Here is a 14,388-nt window from a genome sequence, read left to right as displayed (position 1 = left end):
GTCTTAAGTGGTTTTAAGGAGTTAAATCTCTAATTGATGGTGTTTGGATATAAGTTTAACATAAAGTCAATTATTAGGGTTTAGGTCTGACTCATGGTATAAGCATGAATTGTCAAAAATAAAATGTGAAATTGACAAGATATAAGTCTTGTGATACAATCGGATGTGTGAAAGTCAAATATGATATATATTTGGATAATAGTATGAATCAGGAGATGCAATGATTCCTGATCAGAATTCTGAGGATTTGACCTAGTTACTTGTCTTTTAAATAAGCTTGTTATAGAAGCTACAAGAGGTAAGCTCTTGGTTTAAGAGGGTTCTTCCTCTTTGTTTGTTCTACCAGGATTTAATAATCATGGTGGTATGTCTGTGTATTTGTGTTTATGAAGTTGAATACTTAGTATAGTTGCATTCATATAGGTGATAAGATGATGTGATATGAGATGAATATATGTATATGAGTATATGTGTTAGTTCTTGGCCAATGAACAGATCAGATATAGCCATGAGTACTCCTATTAACTGTTGGCTCTGGTTACTCTGGAGGGACATAGGTCCTCTGAGATATCTGTACAGACAAGTGGTCTGATTTTAGTTATACTTGTATGATGTATGCTATACTATGTATCTAACCTTTCATGCAAGAAGTGAACTCACGAGTTGAGACTTTTTCATAAATCCTGAGTTTATTGAGATAGTGGAAATCTCACCCCGTTTGGGACTTACATTTCAGGTACTTCAACAGTTGTTGATAAGTCATCTCAAGACAAGAGTCCTGTGCAGAGTGGCTAATGCTGGAGCTGGAGTGGATGTTTATTTATATATGGATGTTGTATATATTTATTTTCAGGCATGAGTAGTGATCATACATGTTGGTAGCTTTCGTCTATTTGAGAGGCATGTGTAGCCCTTTTGTACATTCTTATATGCATGTGTGCATTGGCATAGAGCCATAGTTCAGTATATCAGATATTTCAGATATTTGTATTATATACTCTAGTGAAGTTAACATGTTTGATTATGATAAGGACTGACATTGAGCCAAATTATGTGAGAATTCATTAATAAATAGATATATAGTATGCTTGGATTTTTCTGTATTACAAGAATTTGGAATTGTCCAGATTACAGCTGTTATGATGTCCGTAGGTTTCTGTTCAAAATGGTCCTTGTGATCATATTTGGATAGACCATTTCTGTTAAGTATAGATATGTAGAGAATAGATGTAGGTAGAATAATCAAGAAGCTTGCGTATGAGATTGTACAAATTACAATAATTGGATTTAGGAATTTCGCATGGCAATATGTAAAGGCATAAGCGTGTTAAATTAGCGTAAAGAAAATAAATACATACATAAGCAAAATAGTTTTAAGACGTTAAGAATAACATAAGAAAAATAGTATAAGGATAAAAGAAAAAGTTTATTTATCTTTTTACATAGGTAAATGCAATACATAGATTAAGTCTTCTGCTTAAATAATAGTTTTATGATGTGCTTTTGTACCAATTACATGTTAACAAATCGGCTGCAGATAGGGGTGTTTGTGGTCTGGATTGGAAGCAAAAATCATCCGATCCAATCTCTTCGGTTTAAATTTTTTTCAAATCTGATCCAATCCATTTTTTTGAGGATTGGATCGATTTTCGGTTTTTGAAAATTCTCAAATTTGTTGCATGATTATTATGCAAATAACATATTCTGTATATATTGGCTTTGCAATTTTTTTTTTTGAAATACAAAAGCATCAGTAAACAATAATATATATATTTTGGGTAATGAGATATGAAACTCTACACATATGAAATTTTGTTGATGAAATGTGACTAGGTTTTTTCTTGGGTTTAGTTGATGGGTTAATTATAACACCTCATATTTCTAAGTGTATAATTATATGAGATGATTATATGAGATAATGATGATTAAATGGTAGGATTAGTGAAAATCCTGAAATTAGGGCCAAAATACGTAAAAAGGGCAAAATGATAATTTACCAAACACGTATCCCTAGGCATGAAAAAATTGAGTAGAAGGTCTCAAATGATAAATATAATGTCAGAAATGGATTCAGGACGAAAAATTGAGTGGATAGGCAAGTTTCGAAAAATTTGATGAATAATGATTTTTCCGGTGTAAAATACTGCGGTATAATTGTACCGATAAGCGTGAAAATATGATCAGTATTTTTAGGAAATAAAAATATGACGTGAACGAGAAAAATACGTAGGTTATGATTTAAGTGACTTAAGTGACTTTAGAGCCAAATGTTCTCAAAAATTCTAAAACTTCTCTCTCCTCTTCTCCTTCTTCACGTCGAACAAATGGCCATGGAGGGGGTCTTGGCTCTTTGAAATTCTAACTTTTTTTCTAGACACTTTTGAGAGAAACTTCCAACTACAAAGTTTTTCCCCATCATCTTGTGAGTGACTTTCATGTAGAGTGCATCTTGTGGAGAGCTTTGTGTAGGTAGAAAACCATCATTTACAACCGCGAATTTGGTGGCATTTTGGTGAAATTTTGGGGATCCTTGTGTTGATTCATTGGTTGGAGATCATCCTCTTGGACCCTAGGGAGCTATTGGTGGTAAGTTTTCACACTCTCTTTGAGTTTTAATGGAGATCATAAATTGGATGAGGATTTTGAAGTTGTAAATTGAGTTATGGTAGTTAGGAGCATTAAATTGGATGATGATTGATGTAATAAAAATTATTGTGATTTGGAATTTTTAACTTAGAAAATTTTATGATGAGATTTCAATACTTTATGAATGATCATGATGATGGGATTGGATAATTAAGTTGTGGAGCATTGGTATGGGTTAATAATGAGATTGTAAGACATGTGAAAGTGTTAAATTGAATTGAAAGCCTTGGTGTATGCTTCCTTGAAGAATTCGAACCATAAAGGGTTTGGAGGAAAAATGATGTAAAAATTGTGTAGTTGAGGTTGTATGGTTGTAAATGGTATTTAAATGGATAAGAGGTTGGTATAATGTTGTGGAAATGAAAGGAATAATGTTGGATGTATTAAGTATGTGGTAATTTGACCTATAATGATGTATACGGAAAAATAAGTGTAAATAACCCTTTGGCCTAAGTGAATGGGTTTGTGTATGAGTATTTTGAAAGTGAATTGATTGCCTTGTGAATTGTATTATTGATCATTATTGTTTGATCATATAGGTTGCCTCTCATGGGACCAATAGAAGTGGAATAAGCTTGGAGCTTACATTGAAGAGCAATAATTGCGGAGTTGATGTAAACCTTTGGAACTTGGATTTTAATCCCTTGTGTGCTCCACCACACCTAGTGGAAGGTTGTGGTTGGATTTTGTGCCTTTGGCATTGTGTGAATATGTATGTTCATGCATTATTGCTTGATTGTGTGACATGTTTGGAGCACGTTGTGTGTGAAATTGTGTGATCTCTGGCCAGTAGATGTGTGTGGTTTGGACTTTCGCTGGAGATATCCTTTGGGGATTCGGGTCGGGTTTTGTTGTGGGGCCGACTATGGGAGTGACACCAGGATGATCCAAACGTGGAACTTCCGCTGGATAGGGCTCATGAGGAGTTCTAGTTGAGTTTTGCCATGGGGTCGTCTCATCCATGGGAGAGGCACCGGGAAGCTTCCCGGGAGTTATATGATGGGGTCCTAGAACGAAATCCTGATGTGGATGTTCTTGGATTTGTGCCCAGTTGTTGTGATTCTGTATGTTATGCATTTTACATTATGTTATTGTTGCACATTGAGTGAGCCATGGGGTGGAGTGATCCTCTAGTACCTTTGGTTTACTGAGATATATTTGTATATCTCACCCCGCGTTTGGGGACGTCATTTCAGGTTATAGTGAGCATGAAGGATCTTCGGGCAACAGACCCGCTTAGTGGATGAGCTAAGCATGATGTGCATATGGAGAGCATGACATTTTGAAGGACTATAATTGATGCACATAACATTGTATTTAGTATTTTGGACTTAGGTTATGAACATATCGCATGTTGATATTGCCATGCTTTTGGGTGTTCATAACTGTATGCGAAGTCTTGGTAGTTGATGTACATGTATATGCCTACTGTATATTGGTATTTTGGTGAGCATGGTACTTGTCCATGGCCACATAGTTGGTGTTTTGAGGCATTGGGAGATTTGAAATGTAAATGAGCCATATGATGTGTAAATGGCAAGACAAATGGCGAATGTTGTAAATGATACATTGGTATTAGATTATGCGTGATGGTAGTGCCTAGTGCCTACATTAGAACTTGTGTAAGTGATATAATGAGTACTAGGGTGTTAGGAGTAAGTTACATCACCCATTTTGTGCTTTAAAATGCTGTTATCTGTCATTTTGCAGTAAGGTAATCGATTACTTTTCCTTGGTAATCGATTACCTGAAAGCAGGGGACGCAAAATTGAGCCACTGTGATCAAAGTAATCGATTACCTGAGCATTGGTAATCGATTACCTAGTTCAGTAATATATTACCTATCTCAAGGTAATCGATTACCAGAAACAGGGGAGCCCAAATTGAGCTACTGTATCGTTTTGAACTTTTGGGTAATCGATTACCTCAAGAGTGGTAATCGATTACCACAGTGTAAATTTTGAAAATAAGTGTTTTTAAAACCTAAAATAAATGGTAGGGTTTGGTGTTTGTCATTTTAAATGGCTTAAGTTATGTCATTTTAGGAGAGAGATAGACACATAAAAATGGAAATCATGGGAGAGAGAAAGTGAGTGGTTTTTTTTAATTTAAAATTTAAATTTTTTTCTGTGTTTGTCTTTCTCTTAAAAGGACATAGTGTTATGTCATTTAAAATGGCAAACACTTTTTCCTAAATGGTATTGCTTAGAGAGATGATAATTAGTATGTTTTATGCTTCCACGAGTTTTGCATTTACAATTACGACGTTGTTTTAATTAGTTACAGAAATAGTTAATTGTGAACAATGAGGATTTAATAAAAGAAAAAGTTGATCCGTAATTTAATTAACGCAATTACTGTGATTGTAACTGTGCTTAATACCATATGCAATGATAACATTGTCGGTAACATTAATGGATCTTGAGTTTAGAAATTTTTGAGCTATGATTAGGGAAAGACCCAAGTAGGTAGTGGAAAATTAATATATTGGATCGGTTTGGATTGGACCGGTTTTCATCAACCCATCCAAAAACCTATCCAATCCAATTAAAATTTACGATTTTTTTTCGATTTATTCGGTTATCGATTTTTCGGTTCGGTCACCGCGGTTTGAATCGGTTGATGAACATCCCTACATATATCGATATAAGAATAAGATGCCATATATATATATATATATATATATATATATATATATATATATATATAGGCTTATCATTTCTCAAGCTGCTTGAGACAATGTTATCTCTGGCTACTAAATCATAACCGTACAAAGATGAATCAATAGTGATAAAGGAAGAGAGAGAAAAATAGAATCATAACCATTCAAAGGTCAATCAATTAATGTAAGAAAATAAATAAATAAAACGACGTAATTTTAGAGTGGCCGGAGATAACATTGTCTCAAGCAACTTGAGAAATATTTTTCCCTATATATATATATATATATATATAAAACTTTTTTGTTATTATTAAATTGTTATAAAAGTTGTTTACCAAAAAATAAAATAAAAAATTGTTATAAAAGTTAAGAATATTAAGTTTTATTTATTTTTATCAATATCATTACATTTATTTGTTGTCTTTTTGATAAATATATACTAAAATTTATATAATTTATATAATTTTTCATATTTTATAAATTCTAATAATATAAGTTTAAAATTTCAATTGTAAATTTTTAAAAAAAAATTCTTTAAATTTATTATATTTTTCAATATGGTTTTTAAAATTTACAAAAAATTTAATCTTAAAATAATTTTAAATTTTTTTTTTAATTCATTACTCTCCTAATTTTACGAAATAAAACACAAATACCTAAAATTTAATTGAAAAAAATTTGTGGTGGTGTTTCCCGCCAATTCCCGCGAAAGCCAGGGAGAGAAATACAATAATTTACAGAGATCTGGTGTGAGTGTGAGTTGTGAGAGCAGAGAGAGAGTGAGAGAGAGAAGAGAAATGGAGGGAAAAGGAACAGCGACAGGAACAGCAACAGGGTGTTTCAAGTGCGGTAGACCAGGTCACTGGTCCCGAGATTGCCCTTCCTCTGCTCCCAATCCAAACCCTAATGACGTCACCAATCCGAATCCACCTCCTTCTTCCTCTTCTTTCAAGTCTTCTGCCCCCAGATCCGCTATCGAGAAGCCCAAGAAGGTTCCCAGAACGAGGCCCAAACTCACTCCCTCTCTTCTTCTCTCCGATGACGGCCTCGGTTACGTCCTTCGCTATTTTCCTCGCGAGTTCAAATACCGCGGTCGTGGCAACGAGGTTTCCTATTCCTATCTATCATTTACCATCTTCATTGTTCTTTTTTTTTTTTAATCGATGGTTCGCGTAACTTCCTTGGTTAGGTACATGTGTTGTTTTGTGGGCTTGGGTTTGGCCCACTTGAATTGTTTTCTTATGTGTATATGATCCTCCTCCTGCTTTCTGTTAGGTTCGTGATTTGGGTAATCTGCTTCAGTTGTACTCTGAATGGCACTCTCGCTTGATTCCTTATTATTCTTTCAATGAATTTGTTCACAAAGTGGAGAAAGTTGCTGCTACAAGGCAAGTCAAGGTAATGTTTCTCTTTAATGCAATTTTTGTTTCTTCCAACTCAGATTGAACTATATTATTTATATATAATTACGGGTAAAGAATCTCTCCGGAGAGAGATAAGTTATTTTTAGTGAGTCTAAAACGATATCATTTTAGAGCGGAAATCAAAGTGTTTTTTAAATTCTAATATATTGCAAGGTTATATTAATCTTTCTCATTATAATTTCTTAATCTAATAACTCAAAACGATGTCGTTTTGAACTCACTCGATATAACTTTATTACTTTTCCCTATAATTATATATATTTGATATTCATTAATATACAGATAGAAAGGTACATAGATAGGGTAAGGTCCCATTGACCTATGTATAAGAATTGTCACCTACACCGTCTAATAAATCCTTTAAGTTAATGCTTGTTGAGCTATAAGATGATGACTTATCTCTTTTTAATTTTTGTATATGTTATATGTTTGGATATTTGACTCATTATCCTATATGTAATTTGCATTGTAGTTAATTTTCTCTTAATTTTTATACATATTGTATACTTAGATGTATCCAAAGCCCATTAAAAGGAACAAATTACCATGGGTACTTGCTCGTTGGTCAGATGTAGATCCCTGATGTTGAATATGTATATATTAGCTCTAGGCATGCAAAGAGGATGAGACTTTTTTAATCCATGAACACAACATCTATGTTTCCATAACTTTTTTTCCAGAAAACATTTTCAGTTAATACTTGTTTTAAAATTGAGTTGATACATACATGATAGAAGTATATGAAGTGTTACATTTCCTCTGCTCTGTTTCTACATGCTTTTATACTTTTTTTTATATGATTTGCCCTACCTTTGTCTCCTCTCTCCGTGTCTCTCCCACATTTTTGCGTGTGTTGAGAGGGTATCTGTTGCATGTACATGTGCTTGCATGAATGATGCATGCATGCTTCCAGTCTCTACACAAAAATAGATTGTTACTGACTTCAGCTTTTTTTATATTTTATTTTTATTTTTTATTTTTTTTTATCTCATTTTAACCAGACTTGCCTTAGAGAATTGAGAGAAAGAGTTGCAAATGGTGGAGATCCAACAAAACTGCGTGAACCACCAGTTGTGCAAGACATTCCAGATGATAATCAAGGTATCTACCTTGTCTCAAGATGCATTTGGTATTAACTGTTGTTTTCTTGGATCTGTGATTGTAATCTTAGTGAATAACATCCTATAGAACGGAGGAATCAACTAAATCAGTTAATGGTTTTCAAGTAGTTAATCAGTACCACTTATTTACTTAACCGCCTCAGTGTCTAGTTATTCAGAAATATTTTTACCAAGAATACCTTCTTTATAATTTTCCTTTCTTAGAGTATATGGATATCTTAATGTTAAAATTGCACATGAGGTAGGATAGGATCTTATGATCGACAATTTGATCTTTGGAGTTCATTGGCCAATTCTAGGTAGAATCTCAATTTTGATAAATTTCCACGGGATTCATATTTCAAGTAGGTTAGCCAGCTGATTCTCAAAGTGTTTAGGGAAGACAGAGAGCAGTGGCACGAAGAAGATGAAGAATACATCATTTCTCATTAACTGAATTGGTATCAGATACAAGGAGTACTTATATATGAAGTACTGTATCTGTGTAAACAGATATCTAAAGAAAGAAAAAGAAAAAGAAAGATTACAAAGTGGCGCCAAGAAACTGTAACAGTTTAATTGACTAACCAACTATCTAACTAATAACTAATTAACTGACTTAATAAATGAATAGTTAATAGTAATAGCCCCCCTCAAGTTGGGAGGTGAATATCAAACAATCCCAACTTGGAAATAATCTCCCGAAATGGAGCAGGATGGAGAGACTTTGTGAAGACATCTGCTAATTGATGGTGAGTGGAAATGGGAAGTAAACGAAGAAGACCTGAATTAATTTTCTCTCTGGTGATATGACAATCGATTTCGATGTGTTTGCTACGCTCATGAAAACTAGGATTATGAGCAAGGTATACAGCTGCTTGATTGTCACAATAAAGAGGCACCGGTTGAGAAAATGGAATATGGAGATCAGCGAAAAGATAAGCCAACCACTGGAGCTCACATGTTGCAGCTGCAATGGCACGATATTCAGCCTCAGATGATGAACGAGAGACTGTGTGCTGCTTCTTTGATCGCCAAGAAATCAAAGCTTCACCCATGAAAATGCAGATACCAGTAATGGATTTTCTTGTATAAGGGCAACAAGCCCAATCACTATCAGAAAAACCAGCAATCTGTAAGGAATTCGAAGCAGGGAACATTAAACCTTTTCCAGGAGAAGTTTTGAGGTAGCGCAGGACATGGCATGCAGCAGTAAAATGATCAATCATAGGATGGGATACAAACTGACTAAGGTGATTGACAGCATGTGTGATGTCGGGTCTCGTGGTAGTCAAATACAATAACCTGCCAACAAGTCTTCTATAAGCTAAAGGATCAGAATAAGGTTCACCCTGATCTTGATGGAGTTTGACTGAAGGATTCAAAGGTGTAGAAGCTGGTTTGGCTGCGAGGAGGCCAGAATCAGCCAATAACTCAAGAGTATATTTCCTCTGGTTCAGAATCAGACCTTGCTTGGATCGAGCTACCTCTAATCCCAAGAAAAACCGTAGAGGACCAAGGTCTTTGATTCTAAATTGACTGTGTAGAGTGGATTTAACACGCTGGATTTCATTTAAGTCATCACCAGCTAGAACCACATCATCAACATATATTAACAATGCTGTGAAAGAAGTGGAAGTTCTGCGAACAAAGAGACTGTGATCTGCAACAGATTGCTTGTAACCCAATGATTGAAGAGAGTGAGTAAGCTTAGCATTCCATTGGCGACTTGCCTGTTTCAATCCATATAACGACTTTTGAAGCTTGCAAACTCCATTAGGAACAGAACAAGAGATGCCAGGAGGTAGGGACATGAAGACTTCTTCATGGAGCTCACCATGCAAAAAAGCATTGTCTACATCCAATTGTTCCAAATGCCAATTTTTAGCAACTGCAAGTGCCAAAAGAACCCGAACAGTTGTCATTTTAGCAACTGGTGAGAAAGTTTGAAAATAATCCACTCCTTCACATTGATTGTACCCTTTGGCTACTAGACGTGCCTTGTAACGATCTACAGAACCATCTGGCTTTCTCTTGATTTTATATACCCACTTACATCCTATTGATTGCTTGTTGGGTGGAAGTTCTACTAGGGACCATGTGTTATTCAACTCCAGGGCTTTAATCTCTGCTTGCATAGCCTCTTGCCAATGAGGAAAAGATGCAGCTTGTTTGTATGTGGTGGGTTCAGTCTCGGTGATGATATTATGACAGAAATTCATATATGGTTGAGAGCATTGTGAATAGGAAAGTACTTTAGAAAGAGAGTAGGGATTAGCATGAATACCTGAGGAGTGATTGGTGTCTGTCATACTTAATAAGCCACAATGAAAATCTGTCAAATATGAAGGTTTGGTTTTAAACCTTGTAGAACGTCTAAGAGCTGGATCACTGTTGTCAGTATCAGTGGAAACAGAAATGTTATGATTATTAATCAAAGCATCAGATGGGATAATGGGTTGAGACTGAATACGGGGTTGAACATTTGAAAAAGGAACATCAGTGTCATATTGAACATTAGATGACTGAATATAAAAAGGTGGTGATAAGGATGAGACAGAAAGATTGGAATTAGAAAAGGGAAAATGAGACTCATAAAACAGTACATTTCTAGACACAAAGATACTGTTTGAATGAACATCAAGTAGTATATAGCCTTTAGTTCCTTGTTTATAGCCTAGAAATACACACTTCCTAGCTCTGGGTTCAAATTTGGTTCGACCATGAATAAGAGTTGAAGCAAAGCATAAAGATCCAAAAACCTTTAAGTGAGTAAAGACAGGTGGTGTTCCATATAACTGATCATAAGGTGATTTGTTTTTGAGAATAGGTGTGACAAGTCTGTTAATTATGTAGGCAGCATGATTAATGCAATAACACCAGTAGACACTTGGAACATTGGATTGGAAAAATAGTGCCCGAGCAGTATTTAATAAGTGTTGATGTTTGCGTTCCACAACACCATTTTGTTGTGGACACTCAACACATGAAGTCTGATGGATTATACCTTTGGAGTTATAAAACTCCTTCAAGTTGAATTCTGGTCCATTATCAGTACGAATGATTTTGACAATTGTATGAAATTGAGTTTCAACAAAACTGAAGAAGTTACGCAAGTGGGGTCTGCTTTCAGCCTTTGTTTTCATTGGCATTACCCAAGTGAATTTCGAGTAATCATCAACTATGGTTAAAAAATAACGATGATCATGGATTGAAGTAATAGCATTAGGACCCCAAATATCTGCGTGTACAAGATCAAATGAATGTAGAGATTCAGAAGTGCTAGAAGGAAATGTAATTCTTTTCTGTTTTGCATAATGACATGCATCACATACATCAACATTATTGTTACAAGAAATGAAAGGAAAGACTTTAGACATGGATTTTAACACTGATGAAGAACAATGGCCTAATCTGTGATGCCATGTTTTGGAATCGACTATTATGCTATTGCAGTAGCTCTTATTTGACTGGTATGCTGTGTTTTTAACAAGATTTCCAGGTTGTGCTATTAGTGTGAACAGACCATGATGCTGATTAGCAATTCCAATCATCCTCCCATTGGTATTCTGCAAAATGGAGCAGGTTAATTGACGAAAAATGACATAACAATCTGAATCACGGGTTAGTTTAGTTATGGAAATGAGATTAACATGGAACTTTGAAACAAAAAGAACATTATACAATACAAGAAGTGGTGACAAAATCACATTTCCAGAGTGAGTGGCAAAGACTTGGGTACCATCAGGTAATTTGATAGGTATAGGATTGATTTGTCTAGGTGAAGAAAGAAAATCAAGAGAGTATGTTATGTGGTCAGTAGCTCCAGTATCAAGAATCCATTGAAATTGAACATTACCTTGGTTAGATGATACAGCATTGGTTTGAACCATGTTGGAAGAATGATTCATATTTTCAAGTGGATTCTGAATCAGCCCAAGTAGACTTTGGTATTGATCTTTTGTGAAATGGAGTTGTTCATCTGAGCTAGTTGGCAATTGAATTCTTGAATCTTCAAATTGAAATGCATCAGCAGTATTGTCATGTGTAACTAGATTTGCTTTTCGATTCAGATTGTTTCTGTATCCTGGGGGAAAGCCATGCTTCTCAAAGCATGTTTCTATGGTGTGATTCGTGCGTCCACAGTGTGTACAAACTTTATTAGGATTGGATCTCCCTCTTCCATAGGTGATACGGCCTCTGCCTCTGTAAATTCCTCGACCACGTGCAAAGGACTGATCATTGGTATTCAAGAAGGCTCAAGAAGGCTTTCACATCAGTAGAAGTTTCAACATTGATTTGCCTTTCTTGTTGACTTACCAGGGAAAATACTCGGTTAATGTTTGGAAGTGGATCCATTAACATGACTTGGGAACGAACATGGGCAAACTGATCATTGAGTCCACGCAGGAATCGAATGACATGATCCTTCTCTCTGCTTTGTTTTGCATGAGTCTGCATTGTTACTCCACAAGTGCAGTTTGGTATGCATTTGCATCTTGGTAATGGCTGCAAGGTATCAAGTTCGTCCCAATATGTTTTAAGCTGAGTAAAAAATTGAGTTACTGAATTATCACCTTGATTCAATCGATACATATCTTCTTGAATATCAGCAATTCGAAACACATCAGTTTGTGAAAAACGCTCCTTTAAATCTTGCCAGACATCAGAAGCTAGCTCCATCCACACAATTGAATGGACTATGGATTCTGCAATTGCACGATGCAACCAAGACAGAACCATTGTGTTGCAACGATCCCACGCCAAGAACAGCGGATCAGATTCTTGAGTTGGAGATGAGATTGTGCCATCTACAAATCCCAACTTGTTTTTGGATTTCAGTGCCATCTTCATGGATCTTGCCCAAGTGTGATAGTTCTTGCCATCAAACACTGGAGATACCAATACCAACGATGGATTTTCATTGGAATGCAGAAAATACGGACTTGACTGGCTAATTTGATCATCTGTTACATGGGAAGATGATTGAACCATATCTGTAACAAAGATTATAGTGCGGAAGCAAAAAGGAAAAAGGTGGACAATACCAGAGCCCTATAGCTCTGATACCATCAAAGTGTTTAGGGAAGACAGAGAGCAGTGGCACGAAGAAGATGAAGAATACATCATTTCTCATTAACTGAATTGGTATCAGATACAAGGAGTACTTATATATGAAGTACTGTATCTGTGTAAACAGATATCTAAAGAAAGAAAAAGAAAAAGAAAGATTACAAAGTGGCGCCAAGAAACTGTAACAGTTTAACTGACTAACCAACTATCTAACTAATAACTAATTAAATGACTTAATAACCATCATTGCTATGATGATTGACTGGAGAATTTTTTGGTTTTATTTAATTACATCGTTAAGCATCTATGCTAAATCCTTATCCTGGGGCTTTGCTGTATCTGCAGAAGATGGGGAAGCAATTCATCAAGAGAGAGATGTGTTTGCAGAATCCCGAAATGTTAATGACATTCAAGAAGACATGCTTAATGATATATATGATACAGCTACTGAAGTAAGTTTATTTTCTTTTAAACAAAGTTTGTTTATTATCATGTATCATGATATATAACACATTTGGATATTTTGCTTGGTGAAAGAAACTTTTTCGATATTTATCTAAATCAATCTGGGAGAAGTAAAATTTATCTTTTAAAGATACAGATTCTCTCACTTATTTGTAAGAGAACCGTGTGTAATCTGAATTGTATCCTTATCCAGTAGCATACGAAAAAATAAAGAGTGATGTGAAATGCAAGAGTAACAGCACCCGCAATATACAACTTCATGATCTTGTATGCTTTTAGCAGAGACTACTCGAACATCTGGTGTATATTCATTTTAGCTTTCCTTCTCCTTTTGTCCCTGGTTTCTTTACACTTATGCTTTTATTATGAAGTCAAATGCCATGACCTCTTCAGAATATCGTATATAGCTGCAGTTAGCCAGTTATACGGAGCTTTTCAATTAAACCAAATTGTTCTAAAAAAATTTGTAAACAAGTAGCTGATGCCGAAGTCATAACGGTGAAATTACCTTCCCCTTTTTATTACAGGAACCTTCTCAGTCCATGCAAAATGTGATTGGTGCTAGTACTGCTTCCAAAAGCATTGCAATTGAAAAGACATCAAATGAAGTCCCAAATAATGCAGCAAGTCTGTCCGGCAAAGCTGAAATAACAGAAGAGCAGAGAGCTCGAATGGAAGCAAATAGGTTGAAGGCACTAGAAAGGCGTTCTGCTCGAGCCGCCTTATCACAAGCCTCCTAACTTTGTTCTAAGTTATAAATGAAAACATTATCGTTGTCTCTCACTACCCGTTTGTTGACCTTAAGTCCCATGAATTGTTGATTTTTGATGGTCTACCGAATATGAATGTTATACGTGATGCTTGTGATAATGAAGATTCACTTGTCATGACAGTAAATGGATTGGTGTTAGTTGAAGCTTCATGTTATAATTTTCAAGATGGCTTATTTTGTTAATCGTTTGGGCACTTAATCCCTATTTCAACAGCATGATAATGATAGTGTTAACCACTGTCCATA

At 35.3% G+C, this 14,388-nt stretch overlaps 1 protein-coding gene across 1 annotated transcript; it reads left to right on the top strand.

Annotated features, from left to right (window-relative positions):
* Positions 1 to 6,105: 6,105 nt before the first annotated feature.
* On the top strand, positions 6,106 to 14,110 carry LOC133306407 (uncharacterized). The gene is made up of 5 exons (XM_061506724.1): positions 6,106 to 6,414; positions 6,584 to 6,706; positions 7,734 to 7,833; positions 13,251 to 13,357; positions 13,898 to 14,110. The coding sequence occupies exons 1-5, from the start codon at positions 6,106 to 6,108 to the stop codon at positions 14,108 to 14,110; spliced, it is 852 nt and encodes a 283-aa protein (XP_061362708.1).
* Positions 14,111 to 14,388: the final 278 nt, after the last annotated feature.

Source organism: Gastrolobium bilobum, unplaced genomic scaffold (genome assembly GCF_033153095.1).
Source record: "Gastrolobium bilobum isolate Gb01-03AN ecotype WA unplaced genomic scaffold, APGP_CSIRO_Gbil_v1 utg10835, whole genome shotgun sequence".
NCBI lineage: Eukaryota > Viridiplantae > Streptophyta > Magnoliopsida > Fabales > Fabaceae > Gastrolobium > Gastrolobium bilobum.
This window is presented reverse-complemented; position numbering and strand designations above follow the sequence as displayed.